Source organism: Fopius arisanus, unplaced genomic scaffold (assembly GCF_000806365.1).
Source record: "Fopius arisanus strain USDA-PBARC FA_bdor unplaced genomic scaffold, ASM80636v1 scaffold00005, whole genome shotgun sequence".
Taxonomy (NCBI): domain Eukaryota; kingdom Metazoa; phylum Arthropoda; class Insecta; order Hymenoptera; family Braconidae; genus Fopius; species Fopius arisanus.
In genome coordinates, this window is record NW_011887744.1 from 1,665,331 (window position 1) to 1,679,416 (window position 14,086).

Consider the following 14,086-nt stretch of genomic DNA (forward strand, 5'->3'; position numbering starts at 1 on the left):
ATGAATGAGAAAAGTAATCCTTCGAATCTAATTCGCACTCTCACTTCAGTCCGTATCTAAACACACACTGAACAATTCCGAGAAACGGACAAAGGAATTTTTGTAAACACAATGACGCCGGGCGGCCGTTCGGCAATACCGAAGTTCAGTGTAACAAACGAAAAATCTCAATCACTTAAAATGCTCTGATAAACTGTTTAAAAGATTATTTCACATGCCAAAATCACTTGCACTGAGTCCCCCACTTTGTATTTTCAATGTTCACAGGCGGCGCCGGTTTTCTGCCCTGACTAGGACCCCGATATTAACGGATTTTCACTACACGACACACGACCAACCATCTCACGCACTGCCGCCGAACGACTGACTCCCCACTCAAAATGGCGGGGCATTGGAGGCGGCGCTCGAGTGGGGGGTCGCCAGGCGATACTCCGCGCATGCGCACAGAAAACCGCGGGCAGTCTCAATTTGACGAGATAAGATAATTGCGAAAATTCTGAACCTAATAAATAATTCTCTCTTAAAAAAACAGTGCAATCACGTAAAATACAATAGTCAGTGAAAAATAATTGATTGAAGAGAATTTAGCGTGTGGATTTTGGTCTTAACCATCAAAAACACTTCGATTGGATCTTTGAAACGGGAATGGGAGTATCAGATACATTGAATTACGTTCTGTTTTCTAATCCCGTCAGCTCGAATGCCGGTTCGTTTGCGAAAACTGCTACATCAGCTGTAAGTCGCTGTTATTTTTTAATAAAAAATAAGAGGAATCAATTTATTTATTGTTATTGCCTGATTTTTGGAGACTGGGTAATGCTTCTATAGTCTATTCTATTTTTGAAACTTTGACGTCATGTAGATACCATACAGCGATCAAAATTGTTTTTTTTAAGGAAATATAAGGACGATCAATTGAAGCAAGTGTTTGAAACAGCGAATAGATATCATTTTTATCATTCCCTGGCTATGGTGGGGCTGGTTACGTGCAGGGCACCAATTCTGGTCAGTATTAAGGCACATGATTCCATGAAAAAATTATTATTTATATTTATATTGAGTAAAAATATCTCTTCCAGACTGCTGCCCTGTGGATGTCAGGATCTCTAATGTTCTGTGGGAGTTCCCTTTCGACTGGTTCCTGTGGTAGCGGGACTGCTACTGAAGAGTCGCTGAGTCGTCTAACGAGCAGACACCCCCAATTGCGTGTGACGCCCTCTCTTTCTTGGGGTGCAATACTACGATGCCGCTGGGGTCACTCGAACCCCCAGAACTGAGCCTCTACTTCAGTCAATCCTCTTTGGGCCCTACCTTTTTTTGTCTAACTCGTGGTTCGGTTTTCGTTTTGTTTACGTGTACGAAGTCGTGAGGCTTCTCAGTCCAAGAAAATGTACGACGTTTGTCATCCCAGTGTGAGTATGAGACACAATTCCGCGTTCATATGGAATTAAGCAGTTACTGAATTAATTCGAAAAGATTGAGAACGTTTATTTTATGTTTCATTTAATGAAAATGAAATAGACACATTCCCTGGAACTGAATATACAGATGGAACTGCCAAGGGTTGACATTTCCCGGTATTCACTCCCGATGGGGACGCGAATACACGCGAACATTTGAAATTAATTGATGACACGTTAAGTATGAGCCATTTAATTACAGTATTATGCGATTTGCGAATTGGGTTGCAAGGACGACGTGAAGATCACAACAGCGTTTCACGTTTATATTGAATTGTGCGAGGGTAAATATGAGAATTTGATAATGTTTTGATTTAAATTCAATAATTGAATAATTATAATAATTATAATTGCTATTTGGATAACAACTCTGACGATGTTGATAAAATATAGAACAAAAACTTTGGGAAATTGAGTACAAATATGAGTCCTCCCTGGATTTAATTTACATCGAGGCTAAGAAAAATAAAGATTCCCAGAAAGAGACTTACGTACCATGGGCACTTAAACATAACATAAAGCTCCAGGATATCGAGAACATCCAAAAACAACTGAGCATCGAACGGTGAATGAATTGCTGAAATTAAATTCCATTTCAATTCTACTAGTCGCAAATAAATGACAAACCCCTTGCTCTTTTATATTTTGTGCTCGTAATTTTTAGTTTTACACTGGTTTCAAAAAATGGCGACGGCACGAGTATGTTCTACACCATAAATTCAGGTTTGACGAAACCCCTGGCCCCACAGGAGCACAACGAAATTCGTTTATCATGCAAGAGAAGGAACGAATTGGGCAAAGAATTACGAATAAATAGTCACAATCTGTACGAAATGGCGAAACTCGGAGCAGATGATGAACAGGATCAAGCACCCACCGATTAGAATTTCCCAATTAATGAAGAAAACATTAAGAAAAGCGAACATCAGTCTGTTTCATCACTACCATTAATATTTTTCATATTTTCTCATCTCACTTCATCTTACAAATTCATTATAATCGATTACTTCAAAAAAATGTTATCTTACAATCTGTTAGTATTCGCTTTTGTATATTATGATTTACAGCACGTGTGTATACCTATGTATAATTGTTAATTAAAATAGTACACAATTGATAAGTGGACAGAATCAACGAATGAATCAGTTCGTTAAAGAACGAAAAAGAGAAGGAATTAATCATTACACGAAGACTCATCAATTGATTCTCGTGAGGTAGACGATGACTGGGCGTATCAGACAGTTGATAAAAAATGTTGCATCTACTCCCACTAACGAGTAAAGTTTCATATCAAAGTCAAAAAATAGCGTGAGACATTATGATAAATTACCCTGATTAATTGATATTTCTGATACCATCGCCATTACTGTACGCCACTGATAAATAGACCTCACGAATTCAGATAAACAGTTCCAATGATTTTATCGAAAATAGGCCGGACATCCGGTTTCTCATTGTTTACGTACGAAAAGAGAGGATGAATAGCTACACGTAATGATCTGCCTGACGTCAATAGAAATCCAGAGCGCGTAGGAAAAAATTCACATATTCTACAAAAAAAATAGTTCAAAAAGACATTCTAGTTTCCTCCTTTTGTGTAAAGCTGCTAAGGCCACTTGGAGTATAAGACGATTACACGAAAAAGAAGAAATAAAAAATAAGCGAATCCTCACAATTTCATATTAGCCTCGTTTAGCACCGACAATGTATTAAGTCACAATGTACAAAAACAGAATCCCCTAATGGAAAAAAAACAAGAATAACCGAATACAAATAAAACTGAATTTCATTTCATTTAAGGCAACTGGATTATCCCTCGATACCATTTCTTTTACATATCACATGTGGTTATTTCCGTAATATTAATTGAGAAAAAAATCTCACAAAAATACCACGTAGTTGCCTGGCGCAAAAAGCATTGTTTCATTGATACTGCTACATTTTCTACATGAAATTTTGCTCAAAAAAGTTCGTTTGATTATGTATACTCCTCGATCCCCCTTTCATCATGATTGAATCCAAAAAAAATGTATCTAAAAACCATCCACAGTGAGTTAGCTCAACGAACTCGATTGCATCGCATATCGCAATAAGCAAGTGAATATCCAATGAAATGCGACGATTCGATGAAATCATCGCACATCCGGACCTCGAAATACAGCAATTTTAAATGCTTTAGAAAGAAAAAAAGCTGCAATTCTGTCTGCAGTGTGACTGAACCCTCAACCCGAGCCTCCGATAATTTTCCATTTCTCTCCACTAATTAAATCTGTCGTATACCAACTGAAACTATCGAGTATCTCTCATAAACGATAATCGCGTAGAAATAATGATAATAATTAATGATAAATCTTCATGATAAATAACTGTCTTCCTGCCACATTTTAACATTTAAGCATTCAAGCCGTTGTGAATTGTATTGCATAATTCGCTTGAGGATGATTAAAATGATATCTTTCTTTTTTTTTTAATATACAAATCCAGTGACCAAATGACCTCGGGATAAGCAAGTAAATGTCTGCTTTGTCCCATCAGTCTGGTTTCACTGCCTCTCATCGTTTTTACCCCACTTGTCCCCTTCCTATCTCTTCCCCATCGCCGAGACCGCCCACTTTGTTCCAACAGTACATCAATTGTTCAGGAATTAATCCCACATTTGATCGAGTATTTTTTAATCGCTCAGTTGAATTTAATAGGTTCGTTAGCACCAATCAGCCATGTACGTAAAATCGCGGAAAAGACCCTGCTCCAAGTCGCTGAGTGGCCGAGGATCTTTGGCAGGTGTCAGGTGGGGTTTTTCAGATGTAAACTCCTCGTCGAAGTTGCTAACGTCCTCCACAGAATGCTATAGAAAGCAGGAAGAGTGGATTCAGTATTGCACTGTTGTTCTCTCATCGTGTGAAATTGATGTAAGATACTCACGATTACTGGAACAAACGGAGGTTTCACACGTCGGAGTAGGAGATCCTCCCATGATATGTGCCTGAAGAATGCCTGTTTCTTCACATCTTCAGCATCACGCTCACTACTTCCCAGTCTTCTGTCTGGATTCTTTCTCAGTAGCTGTTAAAAACAAATTTCAATCCATAACTTCCCAATAACTGCAAAATTTGCCCTAATTACTCATGATAAATTACCCTTCTCATGATAGCTATGGCTTCCAGTGAAAGGAACCTCGGATAACGGACTTCGTCGTTAACTATTGAATCGAAAACTTCCTCTTCGTCGTCTCCAGGGAAGGGTGACTGGAGAAAAAATTAATTTTATTTATCAGATTCAATTGGACTTAGGTAAGAGGAACTTAGATGAAAGAAAAATGATAAATCATGGGAAAAATTAATGGAGGAATATTTTTTTCTCACCTCTCCAACAAGCATTTCAAATATCAAAACTCCTAATCCCCACCAGTCGACAGCTCTCGTGTACGACGTCTCCGTGAGAACCTCAGGGGCAAGGAACTCGGGTGTCCCACAGAAAGTGCCAGTTCTGTCTCCAAAGCCCATTCCCTCCTTGCAGAGACCGAAATCTGCAATCTTAACGTAGCCTTCCGTATCCAGTAGTAAATTATCGAGTTTCAAATCTCTGAAAGGCACGATAAAAAAACATTTACTACCCCTCAAAATGATAGGCATTGAACGGCTAAATAATTTTCGGAAGTAGAAAGTCACCTATAAATTATGCGACTCTCGTGTAAATATTGGAGACCTAGAACAACACAGGCAGAGTAGAAGACTGCTCGTGACTCGCCGAAGACATCAGCATGTATGTGCATCATCAAGTCACCACCAGCAGCATATTCCATAACAAAGCAGACATGTGCCTGAAGAGAAAACCATCCGATGCATAAAGATAAAAATTAAATACAGTGACTGAAGAAATAATTCGGATCACACAATAATTGCATGAACAATAAAACATTTATATGATAATGTGGATAAAATGAATAATATTCACACTGAGTAGAAAAAATAAATAAATATTAATTGAGTGAATAGTTTACCTCAGTCTGAAAGCAGGCAAATAAATTAACGAGGAATGGATGCCTCGTTGCATTAGCCACCTCAAATATCCTTTTCTCCGAAAGCAAACTCTCAACCTCATCCCTAGCGATAATATCACCCTTCTTCAAGGCCTTGATAGCAAAATATTCTCCGGTGTTTCTATACTGGGAGAGAATGACTTTGCCAAAGTGTCCACGACCGAGTACAGAAAGCAGCCTAAAGTTTTCAAGAGCCATTCCAGTCATCTGCGAGTGTCTCCTGGACTCATAGGCACTGTCCCTATATTGGAGAGGCCTCGTGGGTATCTCATACACCACCTGAGCAATAAAAAAATCGTCAATGAGTTATCATTCTTTGGACTGACCCAAATACAAACCATCACACATGCCCTTTCAAATATTAAATAATATTACTTCATTTTTTTATCACAAAAAAAAAGTTAGACTCGTCTCGCACTGTTAATCCATTAGTTAAATTCATATACACAACAAAGCCCTGCACCAGGTTTTTTTTTTTCGGTCGAGTGCACAATCCCAATAACCCGATGCAAAATTACTCATGCATGTGGCTCCAAATTTATCCCTCAACTTCCTTTGATCCAGAATCACTGGTCTGTCGTAAAAATCATTATAAAAGCAGTCCCATTGTTGCAAAAGAATTTCTAAATATAGTTAGTGATTTTAGATTCAACGTTAGCGTTAGAAACACAGACTATTGAATCATGATAGTGAATTCTCTCATTTGTTAGCATTTTTTCGACACAAAAACATTATTTCACGTTTTTTTTTTTAATTGAATTTTCATTCTTTTATCTGTTTTCCCTCAACAGTTGAATCTACCTCATCCTCAGGGAACTCGACGACAGGTTGGGGCGAGGGGGTGCGTGGTGAGGGTGGTGCTATCAGCACTGGACGGGGCTCTGTCACGAGGGGCCTCAAGCTCGCCCCCGCCTTATCCTCGTTGTGCAGGAAATCAAACTCCTTAAGTGCACTCTGCAACTACATATCTATCTACTTTAGCTTCCATGGCGCTTTCATCATGAATTTTTACGGTTCTTTTTGGGCTCTCTGACGCTGGTGGTGTACGGCGCATTGAAATTATCATGTTCAACCCTTTAATGCCGATCAATTTATTCGAAAATCACGTGATTTTCAAGGAAGAAAGCCAATCTTGCGTGTTAGAATTTCGTTAACAATCGTTATTTTATCTTAAATGTTTTTGTTCAAGTCCGAGTAACGGCGTTAAGGAGTTAATGAGTCTTGACGGGGGATAATTTAGATGCAATTTGGAATAAATGAGTTTCAAACTACCACCATCACCACCATCACCGTGAAGCAAATGGCTTCCTATATCCAGTATATCTACAAACTCATAAGGGATTCAAAGAAAGACAATGGGTAAGTGTGTTCATGATTATGAAACGAACTATTCAGTCTTGATTCGTACTGAGGTGCATTTTCCTTGAAAAAGTAATTCAGTTTATCAAGAATTTAATAAGTTAGACAATAGTGAAAATCCGAAGAGTTCGTTTAATCTCACTCTTCCCTAGGAATAATCTTCAAGTGATAAAATACAATTTACAATAGGATATTGTGTATTGTACGAGCAACATCAATGTGGATTAATGCAAATAATATAATGACTCACCTCTTGATCGAGTTTCGGTGGAGGTGGTGGTGGTACAGAGATCACAGATGCCTTCTTGGAGATGGAAGCAATGGGCGGTGGTGGGGGTGGAGCACTAGGAGGTGGTGGAGGATGGCTTTGTGAAGTTAAACTAGCACTTGAGGCCGACATTCCCAGTGGCCTGGCACCGCTGAGTCCTCCCTTTTCCGGGTCAGGGACTTCTCCAGGTGTTTCAGGCTTATCCTCCAGAGAGGAATCGAAGACAAGCTGCATGGGTTGAGCTCCAGAAGGTGGACTTTCTGAATTTCTATTGCTATGCAGAGAGGGTGCAGATCTTTTTAGCAATCTGCCCCAGGTGGCGACATTTATGTTCATCTGATTCGCTCGGGGGAAATTTTTTGCCTGCTGCTTGAATATCTTTCTCTGTCTCTGAAGTTTGGGCTTCCTCGAGATCATGGGATTTAAAAATCGAATTTCAGCGAAGAGTAGGCCCTGAGGCTCCAGTTGCAGAGCCATACCATGTCTCACATCGTCGATGAACTCCTCCAGCCGGAGAAACTTGACAGCGCAGAGAGATCTCCAGTCCTTCCAGTAAATACCAATCTCCAATTCCCTGGATTTATCTAGCTCAATTGAGAATCTCTGGTCCCAGGCTTGTTGTGAGCACGGTCTCCAACTCGTCTGTGCAACAGTCTGATTGTCCAGCTTTATGACCGCCATTATGTCATTGCTAGTTTCATCCTTGACGCTGTAAGATTTACTCGAGCTGCGGCCAGTAACTCCTTTAACAAAACTCCGTAAATCTGGACTCGCTGGATGATGCTCCCTCCTCGTTCTTCCAGGTACCTCCTCAGCGAGATCCTGGCACCCCATCAATCTCACCTCCAGCTGTCCAGTCACAGCTGCACATCTCGACACTGAAATTGGAACAGTTGCTCTACCCTCAAGTGGCCCTCTGAAGGGCTGCAACGAAGTGTACGTAACTGGTACAGGACTCGCTGACTGCACACTCGCCAATTCTCTCTTTAATTGTGCCGCAGTGGCACTGTCCGCTGGCAACTCCTGTCTCCTCATATCCAGAGACATTCTCAGTAAATCCAACTTTCGACTTGACTCTGATAAACTAGCCTGCGCCTGCAATCAATCAACACCATGCGTGACACATATTTTCACCCAGCGACTTACTCCGCTCTCAATTATGTACGAGTTTTCTGACCTTGATGACAACATTACTTCAATCAAAACAATGATTCACAAGGAAAGAGGATTGATTATAAGGTATTGGGACTGATTGATGATTCTTTTGGCCTCGAATCAAAAATTTCAGTTCTTACATTGAGAATTATGATTCATCATTATTGCGTTAAGAATACACTTCAGTTGCTCCAAAAATATCCAACAATTCTACTCTCGAATTGAGAAAAGACAGAATTTATTTTGAATGATCAATTCATAAATATTATAAATGAAGTTTAAGAATTGGAGAACGTTTTCATATTTTGATGCGTGATATACCTCAGTGAGAGCTTTTTTATCCGCAACTTTGGCAGATTGCAGCAGACGTATGACATTCTTTGCACCCTCGACCACAGCAGCTTCGATTCGCAACCGATGCCGAAGCTCCTCGACTCTCTCCTCAAGGGCCAATTCCAAACTCGGTTCATATTTATCTGAATAAAAACAGCATTGGCAATTAGATTGACTCCCCTTCAGGAGGGAGTAAAATGCGTTACCTTTACTTGTCGTAGACTCGCCATTGGAAAGTGGTGCATCAGCTCGGGCATGTTGTTGCTGTCTCGCCTGTCTCACCTTCATTATTCTCATCCTCAAAAATTCAATCTTAGCCCGTGAATCGTCCAGCATTTGCTGCGCCTCTTGGAGAAGTTTTTTGTCCCTGTGGCCACTAGTCAAGCTCTGTATCATATTCTCAGCGCCCTGTTTCACCTTCAGCTCGATATTCAACTGCTTCTCCAGAGTCATAATTCGCAAATCAGTGATAAGGCCCTCCTGACTCGGCGATGACGAGTCCATTGGCGATAATGGTGTATCTGTTACAACACAAACTCCAGGTTGTAGTGGAAAATGAGACTCAAATTTATTTCAACTCCATAAGAAGGAAAACAAAAAAAAAATCACCTTGGCCATTTGAATAATCTCGCTGGGGGGACTGGGGCTGGCCCTGGGTCAGGATTATTTGGCTCTCGAGTTGCTGCAATTCTGCCTGCAACTCATTCAATTTACTGTTCGCCTTCTTGACAATCATCGCGACATCGGACAGTGCTTTTCTGTCAGTGGCAACTTCTCTCAGTTTTTCAGCTCCAGCCTTAATTTTCAATTCTTTACGGATTTCCCTCCTAATATGCTCACGCAGCTCATCTAGTCTGGCCGGTAGTGGCTGATCATTAACCGAGACTCCGTACTTGTGGGACAGTTCAGCAAGAACTGGTTGCCTCGAATAGTCATTCTGAAAATTAGTCACATCCTCATATCAAAGTCCTATCCTCAGCAATTCAATGTTGCATCATACTCGCTCATGCAGAGATGAATTATTGGAGGAAATGCATTTATTTATTTTTTCTTTATTTGTCTTTTTTATTTATTTCCTCGTTGCGCCATTTTCAATGGACCAAAAGGGTAGAACAATGGGATTCCAGAGGCTCAGGAATTGGTCCCACCGATGGCCAAATATTCTGGCAGAAATAGTTTTAATAATCACATTCATTTGGTATCCGCGATTTCTAAAAGACTAAATGAATGAGACCTGAATTTAACTTTAATTCCATCTACAGTATTCCAGTCTCAAAAACAAAGGGACTCTATTCTATTTTGCTACAGGTTATTGTCTGCATCTCCAGAGGTACCATCTCTTCTCTAAACGAGGAAAGGGGAGTATAAAACATTATTGCTCACGCGTTTATGTCGGTCTTGTATAAATGTTTGTGGACAATTAACTCATCTCCTCAATTATTATCCCCCACCACAGTTTATCGTGCTCCATCAAACGAGTGCCTCGACCAGTCGAGCGAAAATTTCGAGGCTATATAAATCCTCCTCGATGGGTTTTACAAAACCCCCAGACGGTTCGAGAGGAAACAAGCGGAGCAGACGAGACGATGAAAAAACGAGTGGAGAAGGAGGTGAGGAGTGGATGGAATACGTTACGAGAGACGAAAAGAAGAATGATGAAACTAAAAGGGGGAAGGGGGAGGGGGGCAAGTGTACGTTTGACTCGTACATCCGTCAAACTGCCATTGATAGAGAGTCCCCAGGGTTTCATAAATGGAGAGTTGAGACTGATTGAATGATGATTCGTTGGACATTTAGGGGGGGACGATTGAATGGTGATAAGGGAAATATATCGCTTTTGGCGGATCCAAGAGATTTGAGTTCTAACCATGGACTCACCTGATAATAGCTCGACTCCGCCATCTTGCCCACTGGTTTACCTCTTCACCGAAGACTTTCTATCTGCCTTTTGTCCAGCAATACAAGTACCTCATCATTTGTTAATTCTTGATTATCCAGGGGATATTTTTCATTGTCAATGGGGGAAACATTATTGACAGCGTTTGCAATCACACGTCTTTGTTTTCTTGGAAAATCAGGGTATTCAGTGGTGTGTGTTCAGGGCACTGGCGCGCACCTCGGCCTCCTCCTGGTCCTTCAGGGTTTCTTTTTATCAGTTGGATTTTTTAATTGTTGATTGTAGGGCAGATCAGAGGGTTGAAGGTTTGTTTTGACTTGGAGATTATTTGGGTATGGGGGAGAGGGTTTACGATGATCAACACACATTCACGTACTCCCAGAAGATGTAAAGACACAACCGCATTCCACCGAACTAGACGGCTGACTGACGGTGCCGTGAAAATTAATCAGCCAATCAGTGTTGCTCACACCCACGTGACACACCGGCCAATCCGGGATGGAAAGAGTCCTACCCACAATGCAACGGGGAAGGGTGCATTTGATCTGATTGGACTCGATGGAATTTTTTTTTTTAATTGTTCGATGCCTTTGAGTCATTCAACATCATCTACGGGGTGCGTACATGCGAAATCAACTGTCGGCTAATGATAAAATTCCATCGAAAATATTCTTCTTCAAAGATGGGAAAATCAGATTGCGTTCACAACATATGTAATATATGTAATGATTAAGTGCTTGAAAGGACAATACGGAAAGTAATGAATTAATATTCTATTGAGATACAAGTTTATCGAGCAAATCCTCTGGTGTTCTCACAAACAATCCACCAGGATTTTGATATTGATTCTTAGGATCATGACAGGCGTCGTACAGCTGTTTATAGATAGCCCCAATCACTTGGAATGATCTCTTCAACGCTGTTGACCGATGATTGCTATTTTGGAGAAGACTGATTTGAGGGAGTAGAAAGGCATCAGACATCAGAAGAAATGACTCCAATTTATTCTAAAAAATAAGGAACAATTATTTAATGATCAGCCTGATGATTAATTCAAATTCAACATTCTCACCGTGAACTCCTTTACACTGACTGGATCCATTCCGGGGATCGCAGAGAGGGGACCGTGCTCCCTGCCCTGGAGGATAGTGTAAATGGGCCCCAGGTTAAGATTAGCCACGAGTGAACTTGCCAATTCCGATGTGAGGGTATCTATTTGAGCATCTGACTGAGCTTGCAGTCTTTCGAGTCTCTGGTCCATGTACTCATAGAGAGATAAAGTCGAATGGATTTGATGAAGGCAGTTCAATAAGTAGACTGCCATGTCCACTGCTGGAAGTCTTGTGGCAGTCTCATCGACTTCTTGAAGAAGGGGATCAATTATGCATGAAACAATCTAAAATAAATTCAAAAATCCACACCAAAATCATTTAAAACAAGTGAGAATGCTCCAATTGAATTTGCTTCACTCCAAATATGTCATTGAAGTTGAATTGAATGAATTTTTTAATTCCTCTCTTCGGCATATTGAAATATTTTTATTTTAGTTACCCTTTGAATGTCTTTCTCCCTGTCCTCCCCAGTGACAATCAAAGCAACAGACAGTACATCACTGAGAAGCCCCAAGAGCCTAGAAACCGAGGCAGCAGGCACCAAATCTTGTCCAGGCGGTTCAGCTCGATCTCCAAGTGCTGTACGAGTTTCTTTCTGGAGTCTAGCATTGAAACTCCTCTCACTGAGCTCCAGGAGTTCACTCAACGTATTCACCAGGACACTATCTGGTATTATGTCAGAGAGAATCGCCAGGTAATACCGGATAAGGGACATTACCGAGTACAACACAGTGGCAGGTGCTTCCACATCCAGTATATGTTCGATACGGGACTTCAGAGGATGACAGAGGCCCTCTGTGATATTTCCTAACGCGTGTTTCACTTGATCTGAGACATCTAAACGATTCAATAAATCAAATCGACGAAATAAATAAATTAATCAATTATTATTCATTCCAGTAATCCATTCCCACGAATTTTCGTAAATTACCTGTCTTATCACACGCCTTCAGAAGTGTCAGAATATTCTCCTTCTCAACCGGAATTGCCTGATGTAACCAAGCAAGCATATCTCCCACGTACCTGTTAATATTACTCGTTTCAATGTAATTATGTGAAAATTTTAAATGCAATCAAAAATTAAATCCATGGTGTCTACATGCCTCGTTGGATCATCAGCCCTCATCTCAATAGGATTCGGAGTTCCTCCAGTGTTACTTCCCAGTGTCAATGCATCAATAAAAGCTCCAACAATAACCGCCCGTCTAGCAGTACAATATTCATCGATAATATATTTAAACAGCACAGGTCTATCCTGCAGCTTGCACATGCCCTTAATCAATAAGGGTGCAAATTGATCGTGCTCGATGTGCCTGCACTGATTCTGGGTCCACCTGTACAACCGCTCCAGTGCAGCCTCCTGCAGCAATGTCATCCTCTGCATAACATCCAGTCCAAGGGTCTGATAACCTGACTGCATTAAAATTCTGCAGCTGCTGTGAATCGTCTGGAGTCGATTGATGACCGTAAAGAATTCCTCTGCGATGGGCTCCTCTCTCGTCTGTCCATGGAGGATGGAAATTTCGTGTCTGGAAAGCTCGAATGTTCTGATGAAGGCCTTGGCCACTTCGTGTTGCATCGACAACTTTCTACTTTCATTCTGGAGCTTCATCGTTCGATCGATCAGACTGAGGGTCTGGGTTTTCGTCGTCTGCAGACGACTCGTCATCGATTGTATCGAGTTGTTCATCCCCAGAACGTCTCGATGAATGTCGTCCAGGGTGGACTTGACTTCTCTGAATGCTGAGAGGAACTCCTCATTTATTGCGAGACTCTTTTTCTCGATTTTACTACGGAGATTCCTCCGGTTGTTTAATGTGTTCTCGGTGAAGAATGTGGAGAGCTCCTTCAGAGCCTCAAGGGTATCCTGGAATGAGATTGTAGATTTGCTGGATAAATCTAAATAGGTTAATTAAACTTTAACGTTTCTTCAAAATCATTAGTTGTTTCATTACCTTATCATTTTCTGGCCGAGACTCGAGAAGTTTATTCACTCGTTTCACCAGGGAAGAGTTTGGATTCTTATCGCTCATCGATGCCATTTCCTTATAAATAAAAGGACTTTTTAATGAATATAAGTATTTGTTTTCCTTTGGTAAAAAAAAAACATGGACTGGGAACTGTCATGGGCGAGCCGAATGATCCGTTCTCATGTGAACGTTCGAATCTCTGCTCCAGATGGAGATGTGGAAGAGGATTTATGTGAGGAGGTGATTAATGATTAACTATCGAAACATCAATTATCATTCTCATAAAACATTCGCAAATGCATTTGAAGACGAGAATTTGATCGACTTCCCGGGCGCTAAAGTGACCGTATGTATGATTGTTTGGACTGTCACGTCAGCTGTTACTACGAATTCTCTGACTTGCCGACTAAGCCTCCGGTGTTGCACTCCAAAAGGTGTCTTCGTGTGTCAGATATCTGATGTTTGAGTCTAATTTTTACATTATTCAAGCAAG

General features: G+C 40.8%; 3 protein-coding genes across 5 annotated transcripts; 1 reads left to right on the plus strand and 2 right to left on the minus strand.

Annotated features, from left to right (window-relative positions):
• Positions 1–1,314: 1,314 nt before the first annotated feature.
• Positions 1,315–3,214, plus strand: LOC105273454 (uncharacterized). Its single transcript, XM_011315901.1, has 4 exons — positions 1,315–1,412; positions 1,663–1,744; positions 1,854–2,025; positions 2,125–3,214. The coding sequence occupies exons 1-4, from the start codon at positions 1,389–1,391 to the stop codon at positions 2,342–2,344; spliced, it is 498 nt and encodes a 165-aa protein (XP_011314203.1). The 5' UTR covers positions 1,315–1,388; the 3' UTR covers positions 2,345–3,214.
• Positions 2,394–10,951, minus strand: Pkn (serine/threonine-protein kinase N). Of its 2 annotated transcripts, XM_011315899.1 has the most exons (12): positions 10,493–10,951; positions 9,224–9,551; positions 8,821–9,135; positions 8,603–8,757; positions 7,109–8,221; positions 6,301–6,459; positions 5,461–5,778; positions 5,129–5,280; positions 4,823–5,042; positions 4,598–4,705; positions 4,383–4,523; positions 2,394–4,305 (listed from the first exon to the last, which is right to left on the minus strand). In XM_011315899.1, the coding sequence occupies exons 1-12, from the start codon at positions 10,514–10,516 to the stop codon at positions 4,162–4,164; spliced, it is 3,177 nt and encodes a 1,058-aa protein (XP_011314201.1). In that variant the 5' UTR covers positions 10,517–10,951; the 3' UTR covers positions 2,394–4,161. The 2 variants fall into 2 exon arrangements, with proteins under 2 accessions (XP_011314201.1, XP_011314202.1); XM_011315900.1 differs by lacking the exon at positions 6,301–6,459.
• Positions 10,952–11,269: 318 nt separating this feature from the next.
• On the minus strand, positions 11,270–14,078 carry Cog6 (conserved oligomeric Golgi complex subunit 6). Of its 2 annotated transcripts, XM_011315903.1 has the most exons (7): positions 13,997–14,078; positions 13,579–13,668; positions 12,727–13,490; positions 12,555–12,646; positions 12,063–12,460; positions 11,584–11,907; positions 11,270–11,518 (listed from the first exon to the last, which is right to left on the minus strand). In XM_011315903.1, exons 2-7 carry the CDS (start codon positions 13,663–13,665, stop codon positions 11,285–11,287), a joined length of 1,899 nt encoding a protein of 632 aa, XP_011314205.1. In that variant the 5' UTR covers positions 13,666–13,668; positions 13,997–14,078; the 3' UTR covers positions 11,270–11,284. The 2 variants fall into 2 exon arrangements, with proteins under 2 accessions (XP_011314205.1, XP_011314204.1); XM_011315902.1 differs by lacking the exon at positions 13,997–14,078 and having other exon boundaries at positions 13,579–13,987.
• Between the last annotated feature and the right edge of the window lie 8 nt (positions 14,079–14,086).

What these genes read in the sequence shown, in the direction of transcription:
- LOC105273454 (XM_011315901.1), top strand. Translation starts at nt 1,389, where the DNA reads ATGTACGACGTTTGTCATCCCAGT. An exon ending in TTATATTGAATTGTGCGAGG is followed by an intron (nt 1,745 to 1,853) that starts GTAAATATGAGA and finishes GATAAAATATAG; the next exon opens with AACAAAAACTTTGGGAAATT. An exon ending in AAACAACTGAGCATCGAACG is followed by an intron (nt 2,026 to 2,124) that starts GTGAATGAATTG and finishes CGTAATTTTTAG; the next exon opens with TTTTACACTGGTTTCAAAAA.
- Pkn (XM_011315899.1), bottom strand. Translation starts at nt 10,516, where the DNA reads ATGGCGGAGTCGAGCTATTATCAG. An exon ending in CGAGTCTACGACAAGTAAAG is followed by an intron (nt 8,758 to 8,820) that starts GTAACGCATTTT and finishes GTTTTTATTCAG; the next exon opens with ATAAATATGAACCGAGTTTG. An exon ending in GAGAGTCGCATAATTTATAG is followed by an intron (nt 5,043 to 5,128) that starts GTGACTTTCTAC and finishes CGTGCCTTTCAG; the next exon opens with AGATTTGAAACTCGATAATT.
- Cog6 (XM_011315903.1), bottom strand. Translation starts at nt 13,665, where the DNA reads ATGGCATCGATGAGCGATAAGAATCCAAACTCTTCCCTGGTGAAACGA. An exon ending in GAAGGCGTGTGATAAGACAG is followed by an intron (nt 12,461 to 12,554) that starts GTAATTTACGAA and finishes TGAATCGTTTAG; the next exon opens with ATGTCTCAGATCAAGTGAAA. An exon ending in GGGAGAAAGACATTCAAAGG is followed by an intron (nt 11,908 to 12,062) that starts GTAACTAAAATA and finishes AATTTATTTTAG; the next exon opens with ATTGTTTCATGCATAATTGA.